At 43.3% G+C, this 21,785-nt stretch overlaps 1 protein-coding gene across 1 annotated transcript in view; it reads right to left on the bottom strand.

Moving 5' to 3' along the window:
* LOC146812188 (bactericidal permeability-increasing protein-like) overlaps window positions 1–21,785 on the bottom strand; it is a 445,329-nt gene that overhangs the window by 2,995 nt on the left and 420,549 nt on the right. The window contains exon 14 of the mRNA XM_085619207.1: window positions 15,619–15,695. Coding sequence (XP_085475333.1) covers window positions 15,619–15,695 — 77 coding nt within the window. The remainder of the gene's footprint in view (window positions 1–15,618; window positions 15,696–21,785) is intronic.

Genomic DNA, 21,785 nt, shown 5'->3' with positions numbered 1-21,785 from the left:
AAACAGACGTCTCAGTTGAAACGTAAGACTGTTACAAGTGACTGGTTGGTACATTTTCACTTGGAGAATATAAAATATAAAATTAAAAAACATACCATACATCAAGGCATGAAAAAGTGACTTTTTTAACTAAGGCAAATGCCACAATTGAATTCTATTCAAATTGCATATTTATAAAGAACATTCAATTAGCCCAGCACAGGTCTCTTGATGCTATGGATTTATTGTGTGTGAATTCATAAACAGCCTTCATCCACGCTAACATGCAAACTTAGGATCTCTGCACCAAAGACAAAATGGCTGCTTGGTGCTTCAAGCCCTCGACTGTAAAATAATGTATCAGTAATTGAAGAAATCCTATGCCCCCTCTTTTTAGGGTTCTCTGTCCTCTGCCTTCTGCATCCCCTTGTGTTCTTCTACACTCCTGACAAGGCCTTACCTGCTTGATGGCAAGCTCACCAGCTGCAGATCCTTCTAATTCTATGACGCATCCCATATTACTGCGATTTGAGCCATAGGTTTGATGTTCCTTGCTGCATGGATACCCTGTGGTGCTAGACTGGTGCAATACACACCTGTATATGTGTTCCTGGCCTTATCCTTCGTCAGCATGGCCTGAGTACAGCTGTTGTTACCAGTGCTTAATTTGTAAAAGAAATAAGAGCTGGGGCTCCCGTTAGGAGGCCACTACAGCTTGCACTACACATTGCCCTTACCACCTGCCAATGACAGTAGAAACACAGCTACTAGCCATCACACTCTTGCAAGTGTCACAATTCAGAGTATTACAGGCCCCCTAAGGTATAAGAATGGCTTGGGAGGCAGGGATTAGTCACAGTCCTTTCAAACTGTCTTCTGGCAGAAGTGATCAGGCGCGTCTTTGCCCTGACTTGGAACGGAAGCAGCCACTGAAGGCTGATCTGGCGGCTCCATGTAACAACTGTGCTTTTAAGGCCTGTACTCACAGGGGAGGCTGATAGGAATCACCCCCCCCCCCCTCCTCATAAAGAGCCTGGTTTGCTGCGCGCTCCTCCGATACAAAATGCTGAGCTGTACCACAAACAGCACTATTCCTTCTTCCTGTGCAGCCATAATAAATCAATGTTGTATCTCATCCAGGAGAACGTTCACCTTGTGAAGCTCACTTCGAAATGACAGCAGCAACAATAAAGTATATATTTATATGGCGAACATTATGAGTAGTCCAGCCTCAAGGCTTAAATAACAGAAGGAAGGATGAAAGGCTGAGTGCATATGTTGGAATCCAACCCTGTGATCTTCCGGTTGCACTCAGCCAGCATTGATGGTTTCATTAATCAACTGAGCCAACTTCTCCACTCCACTCATTTGAATGCTTTGTATATAACACTGAACAAAGGCACACAGCTGATTACAGAAAAACAAGGGGGCATATCAACAACAACCGGCGATAATTATCTCTAAGCGCACTTAGCGCTAGGATAATTATCGCCGGCTAGCGTGAATTTTTATCGCTGCGATAGCGTGCTATAAGCAACGCTTATCTCAATAGTGATAAAAATCCTCACGCTAACAGGCTAACGTGAGATTATCGCTGGAAACCCAGCGATAATCTCACATTACCTTGTTGATAGGGACAGGCAAACTTAGCCATGATATCCTCCTTCCATAGGATATCATGGCTAAGTCAGAAAAATACCAGACGTAAAAAAGCAGCGTTAACCGCGGTTAGCGCTGCTTTTTTTGTCTCTAACAGGGTTAGCGACATTCTTGATAATAGGAGAAATGTCGCTTAGCGACATTTCTCCTATTATTTTACTCTGGAACGCCCCCTTTGCATCTCATTAGAGATGCAAGGGGAAGCGTAGAGTAAAAGGGTGCTAACATGCGAATTTGCATGTTAGCACCCTGTTGTTGATAGGGTGCTAGTTTTATCACTGCTTTTTTGGCTTTTAAAGCCAAAAAAGCAGAGATAAAGCCCTTGTTGATATGCCCCAAGATTACCTAAACCTGCAACGCGAAACAATTTTTGGTCTAGTAGCACGTTCAGGTAGTCTTGCTTTTCTGCCATCAGCTGTGTACTAGGGTTAAGTGTTATAGGGAAGAGGTGTGGCTCCGCGGCCAGGGCGACTGACTCCGGAATCTGGGAATCACGGTTCGATCACCGATGGCAGATTAGCCCAGCACCATCTGACTCTGAGCAATAGCTTGCTGAATCTTCCCGATGGCCCCCAGCGCCTAGAGACCCTTACGGGTGATTGTTCACGCTTTACAAATGTGGATGTATTATTATTATTTGTCTGCAAAGCATTCAAATTGCTCATAACGAAAAATCACGTTTTATCATGTGGGGCCCACGGATGCAGTTCTTTCCCCACTTCTGCTGGCTTTTAACTTAAAATAAGATTTCGCTGCAATAGTTAAAAGCCAGCAGCAGGACAGGAAGAGCTGCAGCCATGGGCCCCACACTATTAAGCGTTATTTAGCATGATCTTGATATGTAGACAAATGTAACGCTGGTCAAAGGCATTCATTTCTTACCTGGACTCCGGTAGACCCTTCTTAGTTTAAATTAATCAGCGACGGAGGAGGCCTGCTTCACAACACGCTGATTGCTTCTGATTATGATTAAGCTGCAGCTGCGCAGGGCGTTGGGTGGGCGGCGGGTAAAAACAACTACTGATTGGCCCGATTTGGGAAACAAACTTCAAGATTCACCAAGGAGGGGTGGGGCCAGGCTAATATTATAGTTTGCAATTGTTTATTGGTAGTGCATTACACTTGCGCGCTACCATTGAATGACTGCAAAATGGAAATGGGGTGTGACGTGACCTACGTCGAGACCCAGCCCAGGCCCCAGGCAGTTTCAGTTTCTGGTGGTAATGTTGCTCACATTTAGGCAGGCGGCAGATTGGAAATACTTTATACACCCATGAATGATGTTTGATATCAGCTCTTCACAGGGATGGGGAGAGACTGGAACGGAGGCACCTACTCTGAGAATGCGCGGTCAATTATTGCTCAATTGCATGTGGGCTCGACTAGAGTGTAGAACCGGCCCTGAGATGCAAGCACCGGCACAAATTAAGCACTCGTTGTTACCCTGCACCCTGAAACTGCTTCCTGTGGATGTCTTGTTCAACTGTTCTTAAAAATACAGTAGCCCTTCAAGTGACTTTAGCCAAACATGAATTGTGAAATTTACTAAACCCATTTTCCCTTAGACCTTATTATGCCCCCTCTTACATCTACCAAGTCCTGATATTTTTCGTGTCTTATATCCACTACTTAGGTGTAAAGTATCAATCTTGCTTGTATGCAATTCAAATTTTGCCTCTAGTCTCTAGTAACAGTTTCCCTAAGGTTTTGTTTGTCTCCTGTTAGAAACCGGCCCTGGCAAAATTCAAATTATGCCTGCATAATTCATGTAAGTTTGGGAATTTTGCGTTATAATTGTTTTAGGTATTTGTGCAAATGATGGCACTTTGCGTAATTATGCCGCCATTCGCAGCGGGAGCACGCGATCAACCAGAATGCAAGCAGCTGCTGCTCTCAACAATTGTTTCACTAAAATATGGCGCTAAATGATGGATTTGCATTTCACAGAATTATGTGCAATTTCCCAGAAATTTCTCATATTTACGCAAAACCAAGTTACGTGAATTTTATACACAACCCTTTGTTGTATATCTCATAGGTAAATTGCTACTAGAGTCTAACGTCAAACATAGCCATTACAAGCGCCTGCATCAACCTCTCTCTCTCCTCAAAGACCACTGTTGCCTTCTGTCTACAATCATGTCCTGCCCTTAAAAATGGCCTTTCTTATTTTTTCAACGATCATCTGCAGCAGTCCATTCATTTAACATCACTGGCAAGTCAAAGAGTGGCATGCTAGTCCAATGCATCGAAAGGCTGCTTAATCGAGAGCTCATTAACGTGTTCTACTTCCAGTTTGGTTAGTGTTTTGCTAGTCTAACTTTTTGTGGATCACAAGGGACACATTAGTCATCAGTGACAAACTATCTGCTTCAACTTCATACAACATTTTCAGCCACCAAGTTCAGTGGCGGTTGGTACGATACGGGGGTGGCAGGCGGGGAGGGAGCGGAAGGGGAAGCAAATTCACTAACCTGATCGCCGCATCTCTCATCCGTATCTCCTCCAGGCGTCTTCCAGGAAGCACCCAGGCTCCCCTGAGCCAATCACAATGGTGCAATGCAGCATTGTTATTGGTAAGCACCCAGACTGCCCGTAGCCAATCACAACACTGCAATGCAGCGTTGTGATTGGGCTGAGCACTGTGGTTTGACGCTCAGACGGGGACAGAGAGCCTGGGCATGTTCTCCACCCAGGGTGTAATGCGGCCACGGTGGAGAACATGCAAAGTGCTCATGACGCTGGCCAGGCCAAGACGGCCAGCCAAAGCATCATGCACACTTTAGAGTACAGCAACCACTCCTCCTCCCCGATGTCAGGGGAGCCAAGCTCGCCCTGCCCTACCCTGACGATACTAAAAATAAAATGATAATAACTTCAGTTATTATAATTTTATCTTTTCTTTTACTCTGCTCTGTGAGCAGTGGGGCGACGCTCCTCTGCCTTAGCAGAGAAGCCACCACAGACCATGCTGGGTTTTGTTCTTCCACGTAAATCCATCTTCACATGTTACCAAACAGCAGACACACATTTACGTGTCATTTAGTTATTTTACTTTGGCCAGATTTCCTCTCACAGAAACATGAATGCTCTGCTGTCAACTATTTTCTCCCATTTTCAGGCATCCCACAACTAGTGATTGCTAAATTCCTTTTGCAGTGGTCACTTTTGTGTCCTCTGTTGATCCTATTAAAAGAATCAAAACGTCAGCTGAGTACTTGTTCTAGACGCTAATGGAAAATGAGACAGGCCATTTTTCTAACTGGTATTTAGCCCTATGAGATTTTATTCCACAAAGTTTTTTCCAAACTTTATTCTGTGCCACAAAAAAACAGTTGGTCCTAAGGCAATACAGATGACATGCTTTCTGTTAGGCAGTGGGGTTTTAGAGCTAATCGGGGTGGACTAGGGCCCATATGTAACATTTACCCATAAACACAGAATGGGTAAACCTCTTAGGTAACTCAGGCCATGGGTTTTGAGTACAACGGAGTATCAATGCTCACATATAGACATATGTACACAACATTAACAGGACATCAACTTGATTTGAGTGCCCTGGGATGTATGTCAAGCAGGCTTCCAGAAAAGCTTCCATTACATTTGCATAAATTGCATAATTTACGCATTCACTGTCCTAAATTTTTGCAAAATGTTGGAAACTACACCAAAGTGACATTTAGCATATTTTTTGTTGCACTGGACTGCTACGGAGCGGTAAACGTCTATTGGAAGGCAGGTTACAGCAGAAAATGTGCCCCTAGAGACATTTCTCCTTAAACCAGACCTCTTACAGGTATTTTAAGTAACCGTTGAAAGAGATAAATGCCAGCATTTTCAATCTTCACTCGAGATGCACTAAAGTGCATTTCACGTCATTTAAGTGTATTTTGTCGCACTTTTCCTAACATTTTGCATAATTTTGGAAAACGCCACACCCCTTTTGACAAAAGAGGGGGGGTGGATGGCCTTTTGCCTCTGGACTTTAAAACATCTGCCAACCAGTGGAACTCTGCTTTTTAAAAGCCTCAGGCTGAATCATTTTTCTGGAGCCCAGGTCTGCATAACTTTCACTGTAGAAGCTTGATCAATACTCAAACATGTGACGACCTTTTGCTGCGAGATTGACCAATACAATAATACCTGCTTTCTTGTTTTATCGCACGAACATTCCATACTTGCTTTCAGGCTTAATTGGCAAGAATTTGAAATTGTATTATCTCTGTGTAGCAGTTGCAACTCAAACCAAAGATATACCTGGATACCTCTTGTCAGACCCTGGTCATGGCCACAGGCCATATTCAGTGTCCTGGGCCACACAGTGTGGTTTGAAGTTATTTGCCACTAGTGGCCGGGAGTCTGTCCTACCATGTCATTGCCAACTGGCCCAAGTACACCCTTTCTGCACTTGACTCTCAGGGCAACAAAAACCAATAGTCAAAAGCTTCTTAGGGAGGTAGTGTGAGGAGCAAGGGCTCAGAACTCAAGTCAACCATTAGACACAATAACACAATTTCCAGCCCAGCCATGTTTCTGAAGAGGCTCTCTAGCTTAGACTAATACAGTAGTCTCTTTTTTGTTTCGCTCAAGTTGTAGGGTGTGGCTAAGGGATGACTTCTTTCAGAGTATACAACAATGTGTGTCACTGCATGGGAGTTTATTTCAAAAAATTCTGTAACATCTTATTCATCTTTATGATGTAAAGAGACACCAAGCGCAGTCAATGGTGAAAATCCAAGAATAATTTGAGCTTAGTGTGAGAAGCTGGCCCGGTATATGCTGACCACTAATTAAAGTGGGCACCTTGTACCAGTCCAAACAACCCTTATTGATGATTAGGTTAAAGACAACCTTTATTGAAAGCTATCCTAGTGGCAGCTATGGAGAGCAGCCTTCAGGCTAAGTCTCGAAGAAATGTAAAGCAGCTTGTTTTACCAGATCAGAACCTCCTAAATGACCAAATGAAAGGAGAAACACACAAGAGATATATAAAATATATGTATTTATTACTAAACACTCTCTACTAACCTCTTTATGAGATTAGAGCACAAAGCACACAATATGAAATCACTAGAACAACAGTAAATAGCACAATACACAGCGGGCTACAGGGGAGACCGAACCATATACTAAGAAAGTGGTATGACAACCACGACTTAACTAGACACAGTGCCTAGAGCACGTAGAATTCCTGGGACCCCAAAAAACCACCAAAAGTAGTGACACAGGGGACCCACGGAGGACGAGTGCAGTGTGTGAACACGGGCGTGACCTCCGTACAATCCTATGGGAAAGTCGCAGTTGGAATTTTAAAGATTAAGGACAGTTCGGAGAGGACTTTAAGCAAATCCCTTGGAACATAGAAGGTTCTAAGGCCAGCACCCTTGAGAGTACCGAGATACCCGTGTTGCCTATCCTAGAGGAGCCGGGTGCATAGGGGTCAAGTGGTGTCGGAAACCTTCGTCGTTTTCAATGGCATGATGCGAAAAAGTGCTGCTGCCGGGAAGATGAAAAGTGTCCGGTGGGATCCAATCTGGGCTCCGAGGTGAGAAGACCCTGAAAGCAGAGGAGACAGAGTCTGGGTCACATCAGGGTGACCAGGGGCACTATAGATGAATGCCCACCGATGTCGGGTGCTTCTGGTGAGATGATGCGCTGCTTGACTCTGCAGCCACGGGGACCAGGAGATGTTGACGTCAACCAAAGTCCGGAGGTGAGCTGTCCCATGAAGGATGTCGAGTGCTGGGGGTCAGTGTCTGGATGGAACACCAACAAGTCTTGGCAACTGCAACAGACCCCGGCAGAGTAAATAAGCTTTGGTGAGGACCAGCAAGGTCCTGGGGACGCTCCAAGCAATGGAGATTCAGGGCACGTCCGGAACAACCAGGAAAGCCCATTAAAAGTCAAAGTTACCTTCACAGGGACCCACAGGCCAACGGACCAGGGGTCGCGAAGGGACCTTGAGCTGAATCACAAAATACCAGCCCACGAAACACTTGTGGAGTGTAGGCCGGAAATCTTCGGTGGAATTACTGCTCGGGGCTCAGACTACAAGTAGCCCAAAGCACAGCCTCAGGGATCGCTGAAAAGCATATGCTGCTGCAAAAGTACACTGTGCACAGGGGTTCAGGTTGCACAGTCCCCACAAGGGATACAGGTCACAGGATTGCTGAGAAAAGTGATCGGCCTCAGGGACACTCAGGAACCCGCCTCCTGTGTTGCAGAAATCTTTGGAGTCCTCAGGAGCTCAGGAGATGTAAACCAGTCAGATGCGTTAAAGGTGCCTTCCTTGCAGGGGAGTAACTCCTTTACTCCAAGGGAGATTCTTCAGTTATCCAGCGTAGTGTAGATCGTCAAAGTGCTTGGTTTCTGTAGCAGAAATTTGCCAGGTAAAATCTAAAGTCCTGCAGTCAGGGGTTCCTACTTTATACCCAAGGAAGGGGTTGGACAAACTCTGGGGACCCACCTATGGGAGGGTCAGGACAGAGTGGTGGCTACACCCATGTCCTTTGACCAGTTTCGCGCCAGAGCTGGAACAAATGGCTCCTGCAGCCGGTTTGAACTGAACTATGCACAGGGACACCAAATGTGCCCCCAGTGCACACTTTCAAACACTCTCAGAGTGCACCCACCCAGCCCCAATACAGTAAATCCTGTCTGGGTGGTGGTCACACCTCCCTGTGACAGGAAACCTATTGTCAAGCCTTCCCCTGCTCGAGCTTGGTTCAGCAGCAGGAGGGCAGACTCGTGTCTGTGGCTGGCAGCATCCATTTTGTGATGCCCAGGTCGAGAAAGCTGGTACCGGGTAGCCCGATGACCCACAGTAGTGGTTCTAGAAGGGAGGAATCATACCTCCCACACCAGTTACTGGTGTATAGGTATGATTCCAAGGGGTTGGACACCAAACACAACATGTTTCTAAGCAGTCGTTTTAAAGCTAGCATTTACCACGAGGCTATAATGCACTTAAATATATATGGTTGGCTGCCTAACAAACAACCTCGGAAAATAGGTTTCGAAGGCTACAGAGGGGTTCTGCTCATGCAGGTGCACCCTCTCACATAAAACCCAGCACCCTGCCTTCAGGATTGATAAGGCCTGCCATAGAGGTGACTGATAGGTTTATATATGCAGTGATTTAGAATAGATATATTGAACCTATATCTAAGTAAGGGGTGCATGCATCACCTCACACAGGCTGCAGCAGCAGACCTGTGGTGTCAGATTGAATGGTCTCTCAGTGGTGGCATATTACATGCTGCAGCCCCTGGGAGGCCTCTGGGGTACCTATGCCCAGGGTACACAGTATACCATATACTAGGGACTGATAAGGGTACCCTAGAATCCAATCTGGAGTGTACCTAAAGTACATGCATTACAATTTTAGGGAGAAAGCAGATAAACTGGGGTCCTGATTAGCAGAATCCCAGTCAGACTAGTCAAAAACCAGTAAAACACCAGTAAAAAAGTGGGGGTAACCATGCAGTCAGATTCCACCTTCCTACATAACCCCCCCCCCCCCAAACAAAAGGAGATAAGGCTAACCTTGTCCAGTTGAGACTTTATTGACTAAGTGGCCATATAAGAAAGATCCTGCACTATCATGGATACCCCCTGTCTTATAGTTCACTAAGGAGACCCTACCCTTATGGGTATTAGATTTTCTCCAAAAGTTGGGATTACTACCTGTAGTGCGTTTTAGCAAAGTAAAAGGCTGGTGGGATGTCTGAGTAGAGAAGTGAGGCCCTAATAAAGTTGGTCTCAGCTTCCTCAGAGCACTGGTCACCATGGAGGTCTTTCTTTCCATGACTGAGTTGTATCTGGCCCTAAGGGTCATCCGCTGGCTGCCTACAGCTGGGGGTTGGGTCCCTTTGTTTGGAACACTGGAGGGAGAGGGTAGGTTTGGAACCAGTTGGCCCAGGTTTGCCCTGGCCCAATAGAGTCCATCTGGGGGAGGTCCCTACCCAATGGTAAAAGGGATCCCTCAGGATGTTGAGGAATTTTTACCTGGCTAGGGCTACTAGCCTGGGTGCCCCAAACCTGTTGATGAGGAGGTTCCTCTGGACAGTGGGCCCTTGGGGGTCCACTGACCTCCCTGACCTCTGCAGCCCTAGGCTGATTGAGGTATGGTAGAGAGGGGCAGGATACCTGCTTCAGACTGGGTACCACCTTGGAAGGGTCCCCTGCCATCAGGGGTGTTGCCAGGCCAGGCCTGACCACCTCTGGGGAAGTTCCTTCACAAGGGGTAAGATCAGTTCCCTGAGGAAGCTGGCCCTTACCTATAGTCTGGGGGGAAGAAGACTTTTCTTCAACCCTTCTGCTCTGTGGGGGAGTAGAGCAGGCCATTCTTTCAGGCTCCACTACTCCTGGAGTTGGACTGAGGCCCTATGGGTCCCACCAACTTTCTCAGGGAGGCCTAACATTTTTAAATGGGCCTGGTATTCAACTTCAGCCCAGGCTGAGATTTCTAGATCATTACCCAACAGGCAATCTACAGGTAAGTTTGGGGACACTCCCACTCTCCTTGGGCCAGTGATTCCTCCCCAGCTGAGATTGACTATGGCCATGGGATGATCTGTCCTGATACCATCAATGTTGGTCACCTGGTACTTAAACTCAGGTAGAAGCTATTGAGGGTGTACTAGGTTCCCTGTCACCATGGTGGTCAAGCGGTGTCGGAAACCTTCATCATTTTCAATGGCGTGATGTGAAAAAGTGCTGCTGCCGGGAAGATGAAAAGTGTCCGGTGGGATCCAAGCCAGAATCCGAGGTGAGAAGAACTTGAAAGCAGAGGGGACAGAGTGTGGGTCACTTCAGGGTGACCAGGGGCACGATAGACGAATGCCCACAGATGTCGGGTGCTTAGGTGAGATGATCGATGCTTGACTCTGCAGCCACGGGGACCAGGAGACGTCGACGCCGACCAAAGTCCGGAGTTGAGCTGTCCCACAAAGGATGACGAGTGCTGGGGGGTCAGTGTCCGGATGGAACACCAACAAGCCTTGGCAACTGCGACCCACATGGGCAGAGTAAATAAGCTTTGGTGAGGACCAGCAAGGTCCTGGGGACTCTCAAAGATATGGAGAGTCAGGACACATCTGGAGCAACCAGGAAAGCCCACTGAAAGTCAAAGTTACCTTCACAGGGACCAACAGGCCAACGGACCAGGGAGTGTGAAGGGACCTCAAGCTGAATCACAAAATACCAGCCCATGGAACACTCGTAGAGTGCAGGCCAGAAATCTTCAGTGGAATTACTGCTTGGGGTCAGGTCTACAAGTAGCCCAAAGCACAGCCTCAGGGATTTCCAAAAAGCATATTCTGCTGCAAAAGTACAATGTGCACAGGGGTTCGGGTTGCACGGTCCCCACGAGGGATACGGGTCTCAGGATTGCTGAGAGAACTGATCGACCTCAGGGACACTCGGGAACGCACCTCCTGTGTTACAGAAATCTTCTGAGTCCTCAGGAACTCAGGAGGTGCAAACCGGTCAGATGCATAAAAGGTGCCTGCCTTGCAGGGGAGTAACTCCTTTACTCCAAGGGAGATTCTTCAGTCATCCAGCGTAGTGTAGATTGTCGAAGGACTTGGCTTCTGTAGCAGAGTTTAGTCCAGGTAAAATCTAAAGTCCTGTAGTCAGGGGTTCCTACTTTACACCCAAGGAAGGGGTGGGACAAATTCTGGGGACCCACCTATGGGAGGGTCAAGACAGAGGGGTGGCTACACCCATGTCCTTTGTCCAGTTTTGCGCCATAGCAGGAGCAAATGGTTCCTGCAACCGGTTTGAACTGGACTATGCACAGGGACACCAAATGTGCCCCCAATGCAGACTTTGAAACACTCTCAGAGTGCACTCACCCAGCCCCAATACACTAAATCCTGTGTGGGAGGTGGTCACACCTCCCTGTGACAGGAAACCTATGGTCAAGCCTTCCCCTGCTCGAGCTTGGCTCAGCAGCAGGAGGGAAGACTTGTGTCTGTGGCTGGCAGCATCCATATTGTGATGCCCTGGTCGAGAAAGATGGTACCGGAGAGCCCGGTGACCCACAGTAGTGGTTCTAGAAGGGAGGAATCATGCCTCCCACACCAGTCACTGGTGTGGAGGTATGATTCCAAGGGAATTGACACCAAACACAACATGTTTCTAAGCAGCCGTTTTAAAGTTAGCATTTACCACAAGGTTATAATGCACTTAAATATATATGGTTGGCTGCATCACAAACAACCCCGGAAAATAGGTTCCCAAGGCTGCAGAGGGGCTCTGCTCATGCAGGTGCACCCTCTCACATAAAACCCAGCACCCTGCCATCAGGATTGATAAGGCCTGCCATAGGGATGACTGATAGGTTTATATGTGCAGTGATTTAGAATAGATATATTGAACCTATATCTAAGTAAGGGGTGCATGCACCACCGTACACAGGCTGCAGTAGCAGACCTGTGGTGTTAGTTTGAACAGTCTCTCAGGGATGGCATAATACATGCTGCAGCCCCTGGGAGGCCTCTGCGGTACCTATGCCCTGGATACATAGTATACCATATACTAGGGACTGATAAGGGGACCCCAGAATCCAATCTGGAGTGTACCTAAAGTACATGCATTGCAATTTTAGGGAGAAAGCAGAGAAACTGTGTCCTGATTAGCAGGATCCCAGTCAGACTAGTCAAAAACCAGCAAAACACCAGAAACAAATTGGGGGTAACCATGCAGTCAGATTCCACCTTCCCACGCTCAGTGCTCCAGATCCCTTCCAATGAACAGGAAGTTGCTTCTATACGAAAACAAAAAATGGATAGAGCTGTACATCAGATTTTCAAGCCAGTTGTTTACTCTCTAAAAACATAATCAACTTGTAGATATTGTGACCCCACAGAGGAAAAAGGTATATGGGCTTTCATCTGAGTATTCCCCTCTCCATGGATCCATTAAGTCCAACCCATCTATCAGTGCACTTATTGCCTGACAAGCGTGAGTCCTTTAACCGCGCCATCTCTTATCAGTAGTATCCCTTTGTGGGCAAAGCATTTAATTAAGATCAACTGCTATAACTAATGGGTCATTAAATACATTTAGACTGAGCTCAAAGTGCTGGTAAGGATCCTGGGATATTCCCATTAGTACTTTATGTGGATCAATAATATATTTAATCTTCTTTAGATGTGTCTGGCTGCATGTTTCAGTGGCAGCACTGTTTGCAGGGAATGTTTACTGCGTGCAGCTTCCTGCAATAGATATCGCTGGACTGCATGAGAGGGATGAGAGGAGTCATGCCGTCAAAGATTGGCATTGGTTTCAGTACTATATGTAAGTCAAAGGCCTCGAGGATCATTGGCAGTATTGTGAGTCGGAGATTACAATGGTGTTGATTATTTGGCCCTCTCCTTTGCCTCTCTGCCATCTTCCCTTTATCACTTCTCCCATTCACTTTAGTCAGTGCATCTTTATCATTATGAAATATTTTCTTTTTTATCCCCTACCCATCTTTCATAGGTTCCATTCTCCCCTTTCCACTCCCAATTTCCTTATATTCACCTCTGATTCAATGTTCTGACCTCCTCTTCTCTCCCTGCTTGAATTCATATCTCTGGCATTACCATCAGCACCTTTAACTGCAGACTTTGGAATTCATAGGCCTTATTTCACACTTGTTCTCTGTTTTTTAAGGTTACCCCCTCCCCCCCCCCCATTTTCACAGATGTGTAATTTGCACTTAAGGGTTTGCAAATTGGTGTGCAATTTGTGAGGCTGAATGATACTTTTGGAGGAGAAAGCAAAGGGACATGCGTAATTAATATTAGCTAAGCAGGTTTCATTTTGCACATGTGATTGGATGTGAAAACAGGGAAGTAAGCCTGCATGGAACAGCAGATCTTTGGTCTCGAGAGTCCCCTAAATAATAGGGAATTACCATGGGATCCGATTCTGGATTTATTCCCCATCTTTGGGTGATTCCTACCTGGAAATGTCACCAGCTTTTAAATGATGAAGTGTCAGGGTAGGAATTACCAGGATCTCAGCATTCATACATCTCTTTTAATTCTCAATTTGCCCAGAAACACTGTTTCCTGTGAATTGGCTAATGACTCAGATCTCCTGATGAGGGCCTTAGAAGAGGGTAGCTGCTGAAGAATGCTGGATAGTGATCTCTCCACCCAGTTAGACTTCAATTGCCATGTTCCATTTATCTTCTCTGCTGTCCAGCACACTGAAGTAAACACAAGGTCACAGTGCACTGCTGTAAAATGATTAAATAAACAAATAAACCCTAATCTGTGAAATATGCCTTATCTTGTCACATCCTGAAGGGCATCACTAAAGACAACAGTCGTGACATTCTAGCCACATCAGAAATGAGGGCTTCCTTGTTAGAGTAAGGAATGATTGCAAAATATGGTGTGATCTTAATTTGTTGCTATGGGATAAGGCAAGTATTATAAGAAAGGAGATTTTGCCAAATATTTGTACCAGGTTTTTTGCATCCCTTGCTGGCTGTCTAAAAGAAATATTAGCTTACTACACGGGTCCTGCAAGAATGTCTTTGGGGTCTTAAAGAGTCAGGACTTTATGAGGGTATTAAAAAGTAGCATTCCCATAGAGATCTTTGCCTGCTTGAGGAAATGTTTGGATAGCTTCAACAGTGAAGGAAATAGTTTCAACAGAAAAGGAGAAGACCTTGAGTAATGGCTTCAATGTTGAATTCTTACACACAAACTTTCTGCATTTAGTGGATCAGGGTTATATGTTATTCTGCAAATTAATCCACAGAGTGTTGTCCAGTTCAATGTTTCAATATAAAGGCCTATAATGTCGACTTGCATATGTATTGACTCCACAATATTGACTATCACTGTATTTTCAAGATAAACATATATAATGAAGTCTGGGTTTGCTATGCTAAATCCACATCTACTTACCAGGACAACATAATGCACGTAGATATTGTGAAGTCAATAAATGTGCAGGTCAATATTAAAACTTTAATATTGTTACTCCCCACCATTTTGGAGAGAGGTATGGATATAATCTAATTGACCGTTGGAGATAGGACATGGGTTCCAGTGACGTTTTTATTTTAGGCCTCATGAGGTACATATTTTACTGGCACTGGCAATCTTCTATGTGTTGTCTGTTTGCTGTTATATATATATATATATATCTTTTTTTTTTTAAACAAGTGGAAAACACAAGTAGTAAAAGGCATAAAGTGGCAACTGAAGTACTGAGAAGGTTTCAGTACAGAGGATAAGAAGAGAGTGAGAAGACTGAAAAAGTGAATGAGTAATTGGCAAAAGAGGGATGGAAAGATAGGGAATAAATGGATAATGTAAGAAGATAGTGTGGAGTCGACAGCGGAGAAATGGTGAAAAGGGGGAGGTTAATCTAAAAAACAGAGGACAAGTACGAAATGAGGACTATGAATGCCAACGTCTACTTTAGAAGATGCTGATGAATTTACATGGGGCGAAAAGAGGAGGTGAGAAGATTGAAAGGGAGATGAATATAAGTAAAAGAGGATTTTAAAAAAGAGTTCAGAACCTATAAATGATGGGTAAAGAACACAAAAGGAAAAAACAATAATGACAAATGGACACTGAAGAAAGTGAAGGAGCAACGTGATAAAGGGAACATGGCAGAGAGAGAAAGGAGAGGATAATACATTACACACTATGGTGATTGCCACATTCTAATATGATCATAAATGATTCTCATTTTGGTGGAAACATTCTGAAGAAGTATGGCTACTGATAGGGATATATGACACAGAAATAGAGAAACAGAGAGGGAGCAAGAAAGTGAGTTACACAGGGGTACATAAACAGAGAGAGCAAAGAAGATTGGAGAAAGGGAAGGGAAGGAAAGGATTGGAAAGAGAAGGATAAGGACCGAGCGAGATAAAGATTTCAGTGTTTTAGTACAGATATGTATTCATGCCACGAATGACACAAAATAGCTAGGTAAAAAGCAAAATAATTTACAAACCTGGTGTTGTTGAAGAACAACATCAGAGAGCTGTATATGATCAAGCATTGGAAGTGGGAATCCTTTCCCTAAGATATCTGAAAAAAGAAAATAAGTTACTTTTAGATAAACTGTTTCGGTTTTTCTTCCACCCAACTTACTTTGCTCATTCCTTCTCTTATTTCTTGCATCCTTCTTCTGTTATTTCTTATTTTAATTTTCTTTTTGTTCCAACAAACATAAACATTTTACAACATACAACAATAAAAAAATCAACACATAAAATACATTTGAGAAATTCACCCGTGTTACAAATCTGTGTCAATAGTTCTACCTAACGGGGGGCGTGGCTTGGCGCCTGATGGAGATGGCAGCACACGGCTGAAGCTCTCCAGCTGCTCTCGGAGATACCACGCTTCTAGACCGAGCTGCGACTTGCTGTGGACGACTAAGGGCAGATGAAGGTCGGGAGACCATTATGAGACCTTTGGCACCTTATTTCAAAGCCAGCAAGTAATTTTATTTTTTAAACTCAGCTCCTAGTCGGACTCGTATTCTCGTGGCCGCCATTTTGAATTTTTACCACGAGCGCAGACCTTGCATAATAGGAGCTAATTGCTTTACAAATTATTTTTTCATGCTACCAGTATACCCCAACATCTGAATAATACATGATTCCTCTTCAGAACATGGGGTTATGATGTCACAACATGCTGTTTAATAGAATACTGGAAGTATTGTGGAGAATGTGATTGGCGGCCATTTTGCGACTCCCAGCGAACCTTCACAGAGAACATTTTCATTCACCCTCATACTGTTGAATGGATGTAAGCACAAAGTAGAGACCATCACTTGTACTAGTTGCTTTTTGGCGCTACCAGCTTACCCCAGTTTATGGGTATTACACGATCTCTTTTCAGAACGCTGAGGTATGATGTTCTATATTGCTGTCAAAAGATTATTGAGGGATCAGTAGAAAAAGTGTTTGGTGGCCATTTTGTGATCCTCAGCGAGCAATCTTAGAGAATACTTTCCTTCATCTTCACACTGTTGCCTGGAAGTGGGAGTGTTTGGTCAGCGTTACATGGGCAGAACAAAGGCTATTCATTCCTCTTCATCCAAGAAACATATATTTTTGAAAAATTCAAACATTTTCACAGAATTTTCTAAATTTGAAGACTCTCTTTTATCCGCGCCTCAGCACTCAACTACAACTATGGATCCTTCCTCTGGTACTCTTGGGAAATCTGTTACTAAACGTCTTAAAAAAGACCCTCCCTCACCACCTAAGCCAGTCTCACCTGTATCCCTGGAATTACTGCTCAAGGAAGTTAGTTCCTTTATGGAAGAAACTAACACAAAGCTACAAATCTTAACAGATAATTGGTCTCAACTAGACACGAGGGTCTCTGCAATCGAGAACACCGTTTCTTCCTTAAAAGAGACATGTGCAAATGTTTCTCAATTACATTCTCAGGTTTCTACACTTCAGAAACAGGTGGAGGATCTCGAAACCCGCAACAGACGGAATAACTTGCGTATCTACGGCCTGGGAGAAGGACTTGAAGGATCAGATTCACTCACTTTCTTTAAATCATTTCTCCCTAAATTACTTCACATGCCAGAAGGAACTATTCTCAACATTCAACAAGCTCACAGGCTGGGGTGTTCTTCGTCTCACACCACTCCCTCACAGAGGCCAAGAGGAGTCATCTTATACTTCTTGGAATACACAGATCTGTTGAAAGTGCTCTCAGCGGTCAAAGCTTCTCCAAGAATTACATGGTCAGGCTCCTGTTTATTTTTCGCACAAGATTATGTTAGACCTACAGCTAACAGGCGCAAGGCTTTCCTGAACATGAGAGCTGATCTACGTTCCATGGGAGCCCGATACGGCCTCTTTCATCCTTGTCTTTTCAAAGTTACGTATAACAACAGAACAACGACGTACAAAGATCCGATACGTCTTTAAAGCTTTATAAACTCTTGCAAAAAAAATGATATGGACTCCTCGGGCCCTCTTCTTCATTTAACACTTGATTGAATGTCATTTCCTTCACGGATTGCTCAGATTTTGCTTTCTTTTCCAAAGTATCCTTTTACTTAAGAAATGTTTTTCTATAGTTTTTTGATATACTTGTTGCTCTCATAAAGTTCCACTTTATGTCAAGTTCTCCAACGTTATGATTGGTTTTCCAGCTATCGATTGCTTCATTACATGTTCCACTTGTATGTTCTAATATTTATCCTAATCCTTGTTATTTGTCGCTCTCACAGATTTATTTCCCCTATATCGTGGTCTCTCCTTGATTCTCTGGCTGGCTGATCCCAGTTGTGTCGCCTCTCCTATGTGGTTCCATCCCCCCTCCTGTGTATTCCTGAGTCTTCTTTTTGTCGGTATGTTACCGTCCTGCATTTTCCTAGATATGTTAAGTGTTGTGTTTTTTGTCTTTTGTCTTGCCTTATTGGTTCGCATTTTCTCCTTTGCAGTCGCCTCCTGTTTTCTCACTTTTTCCTGTCTTTCCGTTTTCTTCACTATTTCTGTCATTACAGCTATATATTTTGCTACTTCTTCACTCTTTTACTACCTATTTACCTGGTTTTCCCTCTTTCTTATCCTTGTACTCGACTCCTACTCTTCGACTTGGCTATTTGAATGGTTTGTTTTTCTTTACTCTATTATCGAACCAATCATCTATCTTCTTTTTTCCCTTTTTCACATCGTATATTGATGTTACTCTGAATTGGACTTTTGCTTTACATTTTTAGTCCTTTCTGTTTTTAATTACTTATGTCATTAAAATTGATCACATGGAACGTTAAGGGATTAAATTCTCCTGTCAAAAGACAAAGAATCCTGACTCACTTAGCCAGACTAGGTGTTGATATTGCATTCTTGCACGAAACTCATCTTTTGGATGTTGAATCATTAAAGTTAAAAAAAGGTTGGGTGGGGGAAGTTTTCTTCTCCCCAGTTGATGGCAAACGAAGCGGAGTAGTAATACTTTGCCGTAAATTCCTCTCGTTTTCACTTTTATCCCAGGAATCAGATGTTGATGGCAGATGGCTGAATGTTAGGTTGTCTTTGAAAGGCATTCCAGTCTCTCTTCTAAATGTTTATGCACCTACATGTGGTGAGTCTTCTTTTTAGCCCACATTGGCCAGGCAGATCACTCAATGCATGGAAGACAATTTTATTTTAGCTAGTGATTGTAATCAGACTTTTGACCCGTTCATTGATAGAAATTCTAGAGTCTCTTTCGTTCCCAATAAACCACACAAGTCTTTTGTTCACGCTATCACTTAGCATAAACTCCTGAATGCTTGGCGTCTTTGTAATCCGACCACTAGAGAGTACACTTTTTATTCTCCAGCCCATCAAACCCAATCAAGAATTGACTATATATTTGGTCTCATACCATTTCGCAAACTCTTAGATGTGCAGAGATTGGTCCCATCTTATTGTCAGACCATGCCCCGGTCTCAATTGGCCTTGACATCCTACCTAATGCTACAGGTCCCAGAAGGTGGAGTTTTAATAATGCACTCCTCTTAGACCCAAAGTTTACTGCTTCCTTTATTACTTTTTTTGACAAGTTTTTTTTAGATTAATCAGACCCATTCCATGCCCTTTTCAACTTTATGGGATGTATTCAAAGCCTCAGCGAGAGATTTCATAATTGGCTTTGTTGCAAAGAAACGAAAAAATTCCTGTAAATTCACTAAGGATATTAAAAGATTGGAGCATTCTTATTACACTTCACACTCTAAAGACTCTCTTACAGCTCTCATAAATGCCAAAATGCAATTTAATAAGAAGTCAACGGAGGATGCCTCATTATATTTGTTAAAGTCTAGCGCAAAATTTTATGGGTGTAAAAATAAAGCAGGGAAAATACTGGCCAATTATTTAAAAGTCAAACACAACAAACTAAACATTGAATCTATCTATGATGATCAATTAGATCTAAAATTTAAACATACTGATATTTTGAATGAATTCTCTCTCTTTTACAAATCACTACACGCTTCTGAAACACAACCCTCGGACCATTCCCTACTGCTCTTTTTCTCTAATATCCAAAAATCTCAACATCCCTTGACGGACTTCTCCCCCCTGGAGCTAGATATGATGCATCAGGAACTATTAAAAGCTCTTCAACATCTTAAAAAAGACAAAGCTCCAGGACCGGATGGTTTTACTGTAGAATTTTATCAACATTTCTCTAAACTCGTAATGCCTAAATTACATTCCCTAATAAATTCCTTTAGCACGTTGGGGGTTCCTAAGGTTCCTTCTCAGAAGCACACATTTGCCTAATCCCCAAAGAGGAAAAAAAATTACAGGCCTATATCTTTGGTTAACATCGACTATAAAAAAAAATCAAAAGCATTAGCTTTACGTTTAGATTCCTTCTTACCTGATCTATTGGGGAAAGAACAATCTGGATTCGTCAAGGGTAGATTCATAACCGATAATACACAACTTCTTTTTAACGTTTTATCCACATCTTCACATATGAAACAATCCCTTGTGGCGATAGCATTAGATGCCGAAAAGGCGTTTGATAGAGTCGAATGGACTTATTTGTTTTATACCCTCAAATGGTTTGGTTTTGGCCCCAAATGTACATCCCTAATTTCTCTTCTCTATTCTAACCCGCGTGCGGCTGCCTGCACCAATGGTTTGGTTTCCCCATTATTTGATTTAGGGAGAGGAGTACGTCAGGGGTGCCCTCTTTCCCCATTCCTTTTTAATTTAGCTTTGGAACCTTTTTTTTTTTTTTAAATTACGTCAAAACCCAAATCTACATGGTTTTCAAACATTAAACTCCCACATTAAACTTGCAGCCTATACTGATGATATTTTGTTGTTTATGTCAAAACCAAGTGACTCAATCCCTGCCTTCTTGGTGGAAGTGAAAGCCTATTCTAATATCTCTGGTTACAAATTGAATAACGATAAATGTGAGATTGTACCCTTCAACAAATATACTTTTAAGTCGGATTTTAGTGATTTTAGTGATTCCAATTTTACTTGGAGCCCTAACCACATTAAATATCAAGGATTACATGTTACTCCCTCATTATCAGACACAGTAGCATTATGCATGAACAAATGCATAAAAAAGATTTCGGACTTAGCTACTAAATGGCATCCCCTATATTTAATATTAATACAATATTCTGGTGGGGTCGCTTGGATACTATAAAGATGATGATGATGCTGTCGCCTATAATCCTATATACCATTTCTAATATCCCGGTTCCTATTCCTACTAAATTTTTTAAGAAGATCAAATCCACCCTTTCTTCCTTTTTATGGAATAATAAGAAGTCCCGAATGTCTCTACTTAAGTTAATTCGCCCTAAAACAGAAGGTGGGGTTAACTTTCCTGACTTTCAGGCGTATCAAAAAGCATTCCTTTTACGACAAGCTTCTCTTTGGCTGCTTGATTCCACAGAGGACTGTCCTTTATGGACCACAACTGAACGTCTTTTTTTATCCCCTTTCTCCTTTTACGAATACCTTTCCTTCACACGCAAACCACAGGCCTTATGGACTCCCATCATCAAACTAACCTCTAAACTCCTGGAACACGCAGTCCCTCCTGCACATAGTACTATAGATTCCTTCCTTAATTCAACAATTTGGCCTAACAAAATCCTGACTATTCGTAACAAACCATTCTACTGGAAGACTTGGCGGCAGAAAGGTTTAATATGGATTCATCAGTTATTCTCACAATTGAATTTTTTGCCACTTCCCTCACTTAGTCCGTTATTCAATCTGCCTGCCTCATTTATTCATAAATATAGTCTACTTAAGAAAGCTGTGATGGATAAAAACACCCAATTATCTGCCACACCTACTGCTTCCATTGTATCTGATTCCATCCCACAACTTCACACTCTGTTAAAAACTACACCCAAAGCTTCCACTATATACAGTTATTTACAAGGTAAAGACACTGTCAGGGAAAAATCCAAGATAGAAGAGGCATGGGAACGAGATTTTACGTTATCTTGGCCAGTGTCTTTATGGAATAACTTATGGGCCAAAATACGTAAATCATCCAGGGCAGCTAACATAACACAAACGATGTTTCTTGTTTATAATAGACTTTTATTTACACCGAATGCTTCAAGCAAAAGATTTGTGACTGTACCAGATGCTTGTTGGAAAT

This window comes from Triturus cristatus, chromosome 7 (genome assembly GCF_964204655.1).
Source record: "Triturus cristatus chromosome 7, aTriCri1.1, whole genome shotgun sequence".
Classification (NCBI taxonomy): Eukaryota; Metazoa; Chordata; class Amphibia; order Caudata; family Salamandridae; genus Triturus; species Triturus cristatus.
This window is presented reverse-complemented; position numbering and strand designations above follow the sequence as displayed.